Here is a 6,883-nt window from a genome sequence, read left to right as displayed (position 1 = left end):
TAGATGTTGTTGAATGTTTGAATGAAGCCACGTGCCATGAGCAAGCAGACTGCCTAAACATGATTGGAAGTTTTACATGTATTTGTCGTGATGGTTACTCTGGAAGTGGGCAGGATTGTTTGGGTTTGTTGACAGCTTTCAACGATCATTTTATGTTTTCATCATATAAATTTTTTGTTCATAAAAAAACTGTAAACTTGTTTCTGTCTATCTCCAGATGTCGACGAATGTGTCGAAAGATCTCCCTGTAATTCTCAAGCTGAATGCCACAACATAGACGGTAGTTTTACTTGCATGTGTGATGATGGCTTTTTAGGCGATGGATTCACTTGCACAGGTTTGCCTTAAAAATCTGTGATAGGCTTCATGAACTCGTGAATGCTTCTGGACTCATCGTGTGTTGTTATGAAAGTTTTTTATATTTTGTCACTTAGTGCCACAGGGAGGTTGCCGTTTTGTTTAGAAGTTATCATCAACTGCTACGTTACCATAGAAATTGAGTTATTAAGTTGGCTATAAAATTTCTTTAGACATGAATGAATGCTTGGGTGTTCCTTGCCATTCACAAGCCAATTGTGTCAACACTTTTGGAAGCTTTCAGTGCTTTTGCAGATTTGGTTATACCGGTGATGGATTCACTTGTGATGGTATGGCTACATAAGAGTTAAAGAAATTAATTCAGAACAGAAAAACGTATTAACTAATTTTGGTCGTGCGACAAGAATCAATCGTTTTTTTCCATTAACTAACTTAAATGGATTGAGAAAATTACAAACTGAAAATTCATGTTAACACTTTTGATCCATTAAAGTATAGGCTACCTGGTGCCGTTTTGTTCTTATTAATTAGTTGCGTTCACGGTAATCTGGTGAAGTGACTTTACTTCCTTGAATTGTCAAACATAGCTGTATTTTTAAAACAATAGTGAAATAATCTTGAACTACAGCTACCAGGCCCGTTATTTGTTGAACGTTGAAACATTTTTTGCTGTTTTATTGACCAACGCCTTCAGAAATCCCTGGAGTTGAAATTCCTGTGAACCCATGCGATGCAGACCCGTGTGCTGCCAACGCGACTTGCTCTTGGATCGAAGATGATGCAGTCTGTCGCTGTAAGGAGGGTTTTAACGGTGACCCAACCGTTTTTTGTGCAGGTAATTAGCTTACCTACGAGAAAACTTGTCAACTTATAAGTCGTTTCCGGTTCTTTCATACCGCTAACAGTACACGCAGAGTAATGTATAGTAAACTATTTTTGGCTTCTTTTTAATTTAAACTAAAGGTTTGACTTTTGCATTCAACAGTCTTCTTTTCATTGTTTATTTGCAGCAACATGTTCTTTTTCTGAAGTCACAGAGGCCGGGTTAATTTTCACGTTTAACTCCACAGTAGTAGATTTTGTGGTTTACTCAAACGAGTTTTGTCCAGCAGGTAGGAAACCTAGCTTATTTCCCATCTTGTTGTACCCAAAACTTCCCTTGTTCCTAATCGTAACGTTAGCTTTTATCGTATGTTAAGCATAATTGTTGATTCTTTTATCAGGATTTCCGCAAGCGTCAATCACTTGCCGGGCCTTTCCTGAAACTGGAGTCGTACGTCCATTTTTTGCCCTGGATACACTTAGTTATGTGAACTGCACAAATGACACCATCGCAATGATAGTGTCTGAGGTACGAACGCTTTCCACATATATTTATCAACTCTTAGTTAAGTTTCCTATGCTAAAGTACACAAAATGTTTTAAATTTCATCCAAACGCTTTGTAAATTCGATGTGACTACGAGCAGAAAAACAAACTACAACTGAATATACTTTAGCCATTTTTGTGTTTAAGGCAAATTTTGCTAGCATAACATCTAAAGACATTGAGCAAGTACTTACTGAGTTGGATTTGCACACCTCAGTTGTCGATCAAGTCACTAATGAAGAAACAATGCTTGTCGTGAATGCGCTTGTCGACTTGTCTAACAGTACTGACGACGTTGAGGTATTTTTTTGTTATCTCGTTGTTGTCTGGAGGACGTTAAGGTCCTAATATTGTGAACGCAATTTATAAATAAACAGAAATGAGTTTTCTTATTATTTTTTTTTCGGAAAGAGGTGTTTAGGCGAGTTTTATTTAACAACTGCCAATTAAAGTTAACTTGGTTGGTAAAGTTATTGATTTTTTCATTGTTTCTTTGTTTGATGCAAATGAGTTAAAATACCACAAAATAGCCTTTTTATTTGCCAAGGTCACAGACTCCATATTTCGGAAAGTGGTAAGCATAAGCGATCACGTGACTCAAAAGTTACTTGTCCTCGATGATGACGACACGGCATCAAGTAACGAGACGTTATTGAACGCTGACGAAGAAGTTCTCAATGCTTTAACTACGATCGGTTTCCATGTACAGTTAGAAGATAATCAAACATCCGTCAGCATACGTACACCAAACATAGCAGCCGAGGTGAGTTACTAATGATATAATAGGAATGGTAGTTTTAAGGCAAGACCAAGTACCGATGTATTTCTAATTAGTAGAATTCTCAAAGTAATAGAGATTCGCTATCAGCGCTAACACTAAATGTGCTACTCGTTTTGTGTTATAACTTTTCATTACAAAAAGTTAACAAGGTTCTTCCATAATTTGTATTCTCACTATATATTTCATCAAAATATTAATGGTTTTATAGCTAGATAGTACGTAAAATAGACAGTGTAAGTTTAAAGTAAATATATAGCTATGCAGTGACTATGACTATGCAGTGTGCACAACTGGCAGTCAACTCTGTTGGGCTCGTACTGTGTTCGCTTGCGATTGATGCTCACTGCGCATATCAGATAGATTTTCAGTGGTAAAACTTGCCCTTTTCAAGTTTCATATCACTAACTGAATATTAGATTATTTTAGACTTAATCAGCGCGTTTGAAACAACAAAATGTTTCAATTCAACCGTTACTTCTTTGCAATCAGGTTGTTGATCAAACGGACGTCACCGCCGCTACTGAGTTTCAGCCGAAGGTTTACACCGACGAGTCTGGCACGACCAATGAGTTTCAACCTGTTGCTATAAGTGTCCCGGCCGAAGCGTTGGAAATCGCTCGAAGAGCGGAAACAACAAGAAGAAAAAAGAGAAATGTAGACGGGACGAATTCCACCTCTGTGCGGGTCGTGTTCCTTGCTCATCGCACAAGTGAATTATTCCCATCAGCTGAACGGGCAAACTGGGTAAAATATTGTCGACTTTAGTGTTTAGTAGTTGTGTGCTTTTGCTTTAAACAAGAGCTCTTTGTGGTTGACAACTAATGTCCTGTTTAAACAACATGCAGTGTCAACTTGTAGGCTCGGTAGTGGATCGGTTAGATCGCCGAGTTTGCATTGGTGCGAGCAGTGTTCGATACCCAGCGTTGATGCCACTGTTTTGCTCTTAAGCAAGGCATGTACGATGCTTGCTCATGTTCAGCCCTTCCGGTAAACAGTTCCAAATATGGGCAAGATCACACAAGAACAAATAAAAGAAAGCCTTTACTGGGCAATGCACATAGACAACATATTGATATCATACCGGCATGATCAGGCAATACATAAATAAATTCATAACAGAAAAATCCCACTGCATAAGAAATAGCAGCACAGAAATTCCCGTATTTTTGAATTATTTTGAGATTTTAGTTTTAGGAGTAGTAGGTTGGTAAATAAAATGCCAAGTCGAGCCAAAATTTGGACAGTTATAGGGTTGTTATTGGGTAATTTAGATTATACCGATGTTTGGGATTAAGGTAGCCTACCACTTGGTTATTTCAACCTGACTGAAAGGTCAAAGTAGGACTAAATTGTTGAAGAGAAATATTTTTCCGTGTATAACGGCAAATCGCTCGTCGTCTATAGTTATAATACTTGTTGTTAGGTTGCATCAGCGGATGTGGAAAATCAACGCATCAATGGCCTTACAGATCCTGTGGTAATTAAGCATTTGACTATTAACGTCACCGGTGGAAGAATGGCAAATGAACGACCTTTTACGGTGGGAGAAATATCTTATGACCTTGTTTTGTATTTACAAATTGTAACTAATTTATAGTTACGTTTTGCTATACAGAATCTTCTGCTATTCCTAGTATGGTGATCTTGCAAGTCCTTTTTTATTTTTTAGTTGTCTTACGTGAATGAGACTTGCGCCTTTTGGAATTTTTCAACTAGTTCATGGTCAACAGATGGTTGCTGTTTGGTAGATGGTTCGAATCCACCCGAATGCCAATGCAATCATCTAACTAATTTTGCGATGTTGCTGGTAAACCCACTCTGTTTTTGATGTTACTGTGCTGTGAAACCAAGCGCATGTTGCCGAATTGATCGCAGATGTTTTAATTCATTAAAGTAACAAACTGTTTATGGAAATTTGTTCCCAGGCGATTTACGACATTCCAGATGATGTTGTATTGTCAACACTTACCACAGTAGGATGCAGCATTTCAATCGTATTTTTGGCGTTTACCTTTCTTCTGCTGGTCGTACCAAAGTAAGTTTTTCACCGAGCGTTTTCACAAACATTCGTCGTTTTCTGGCTTTATACTGTTGTAGCTTGTTTTAGTAGAGTTTATTGAAACATGCCTTTTTGATCTAGACACATTCGAAATAGACGTCCAATTAAAGTCCTCATAAACGTCTGCATCAACTTGCTGTTGGCCTACATTGTCTTTCTTGCCGGCATGGACAAGCGACGACAAGTTGCTGGGTGCATTGCTAGCGCCGTTTTGTTGCATTATTTTCTTCTATGTACTTGGTGCTGGATGGCTGTTTACTCACACGTCCTCTATAAGTCGTTTGTCCAGGTTTGTATGAATTAAGTGCCTTTCGTTTCTGTTTCATCCAACCTTAACCTTTCGTCAGCTTTACCGATGTTCAGTTGATTTGCATTGTATTGTGTTTTGTTAGGTTATGGGTTTATCCTGGCAGAGATATCTGACAAAAACATTTATTGCGTCGTACGGCATCCCACTAATCATAGTGGCAGTCAACACCGCTGTCGCCTTATCTGTATCCGAACATCCAGATACACCTGCCATGTGTAACTCTGGTAAGCGCAATTATGTTTTAGTAGTTAAGCTTCTTTTTGCAATCGTTCCTTTAAGTTGATATCTTTTTGTTTTAGTTTATCTTATTTTTATTTTGTTCTGTCAATGAATACATTCACATCAACTTTGTATGCTTTTTTGTAGTACCAGACTCGGAGATGGCAGTGTCGGCCATGTTGGCAGATAACATGTGCTGGTTGCATGGTTACTCGCTTTACTTCTCCTTCTTGCTTCCTGTTGGTCTGGTTCTCATCTTCAACTTGGTTGTATTTTATCTCGTCATAAGAAACATCACTTGGAATAGAAAGCAGGTGCATGTTTATTATGGTATTTTTTAGTTTTCAGAGCGTGCCTAAATGTTTCTCAGGGCGTTTCAACCCCAAAGTTTCAGAATCATTTCAAATCTTTTCTCCATTTTCGGAGCGTGCTAAGACGTTTTCCTTATGAAAGGGTCTTCGGGAATATTCGTTAGAGCTCCTTACTCTGTGCAGTTTTGGTGTAATTGATATAATTTTGCAACTTGGTATTGAAAGCAAGGTTTTTCGTCTCTTTTCCGCCGGACCACTCAGTCGATCATACTAACTCGGCTGACGTTTCATTGTTACATTTTCATTCAATTTATGCTAGGTATCTTCTAGCACTACGAAGAAAACAGTTCGACAACAGCTTTTGGTAGCAGTGACTATTGCAAGCACACTTGGTTTAGTTTGGTTGTTGGGTTACTTCTTGCTGCTTTCAGATAACATCACTTACTTCACTATAATGAACTGGCTTTTTACCTTAGCTGCCTCTTTTCAGGTAAGCAAGATCTAAAGTGTTTGCTACTTCGTTCAACAACGTCACCTTTGACGACTATGTGGTATGCTATTCGAAGAATATTATTTTTTTCCATTTTGTGCAGGGATTCTGTCTTTTTCTTTTACTGTGCGTCCGTAAGGGTGATGTGAGAGATGTATGGTGGCCAACAGCCTATCGTTTCCTATGCTGTCCGTTCAAACGATTTTCATCGAGTAGTCCTAAATACCTTACAACAGCACAAACAAGGAAAACCGATACCAGAGTTGCAACTGTCGATTCCTCAAGCGAAAGTCAAAGCCACTGACTGATCACGGGGTATTGTGCTCTGGTATATTTAACATTGCCACGGTAGCTTCCTGTGTTGGATACAAGCACATATTCTCGTACAAACCACTTGGTGAATTTTACTCTCTTTGATGTCGTTTCTTCAAAATTTTTAAAGCATGCACTTATGTTTATATTTAATGTTTTTAGTAAGCTAATCACCTTACCGCATTAAACTTTGTGTATTTCTGCTGCTTCAAGTTCGATTCAACCTATGACGACCCAACCAACTTCTGCGAGTCCAATAGCTTTTAGGTTCTATTGTTTTGGATTTATTCATACATTGATTGAGTTGTCCTGGACTTGCACATACCGGGCTGGGTCACCCGTGGGTTGAATTGACCAACCTCCATTTTTACCGATGCAAATTAAAGATTGTTTTGCTGCCTTATGTTCACATTTCTTCGATAGCGAAATTCATCTGAATCTGGTCTATATGCAATTTTAGGCTTTCTTCCTCAAAATATTTTTCAAGTTTCATCTGATAATCTAATGCAAAGTAGTAAAACTATGCATTTTGGACTACATAGCATTTGGTGTTGCTGTAAACACGTACGTTTATGCAAATACTGTAACACATGTATTTTCGCTAATACAGCTGTGCTTTTCACTTCTCTTTCAAGCAAAGTATTTTCCACAGCGGGTACTCATTAATTAATTACCAGTATGTTACTAACACTAATTGTATCTTACACTAATTCCT

General features: G+C 38.2%; 1 protein-coding gene across 1 annotated transcript in view; it reads left to right on the top strand.

Annotated features, from left to right (window-relative positions):
* Positions 1–6,766, top strand: part of LOC143449119 (uncharacterized) — a 75,431-nt gene extending 68,665 nt beyond the window's left edge. The window contains exons 26-31 of the mRNA XM_076949194.1: positions 4,393–4,502; positions 4,608–4,815; positions 4,919–5,060; positions 5,203–5,369; positions 5,686–5,856; positions 5,960–6,766. Coding sequence (XP_076805309.1) covers positions 4,393–4,502; positions 4,608–4,815; positions 4,919–5,060; positions 5,203–5,369; positions 5,686–5,856; positions 5,960–6,160 — 999 coding nt within the window. The 3' untranslated portion in view covers positions 6,161–6,766. The remainder of the gene's footprint in view (positions 1–4,392; positions 4,503–4,607; positions 4,816–4,918; positions 5,061–5,202; positions 5,370–5,685; positions 5,857–5,959) is intronic.
* Positions 6,767–6,883: the final 117 nt, after the last annotated feature.

The sequence above is a fragment of the Clavelina lepadiformis genome, chromosome 3 (assembly GCF_947623445.1).
Source record: "Clavelina lepadiformis chromosome 3, kaClaLepa1.1, whole genome shotgun sequence".
Classification (NCBI taxonomy): domain Eukaryota; kingdom Metazoa; phylum Chordata; class Ascidiacea; order Aplousobranchia; family Clavelinidae; genus Clavelina; species Clavelina lepadiformis.
The sequence above is the reverse complement of the archived record's forward strand: the minus strand, read 5'-3'. Positions and strand labels throughout refer to the sequence as shown.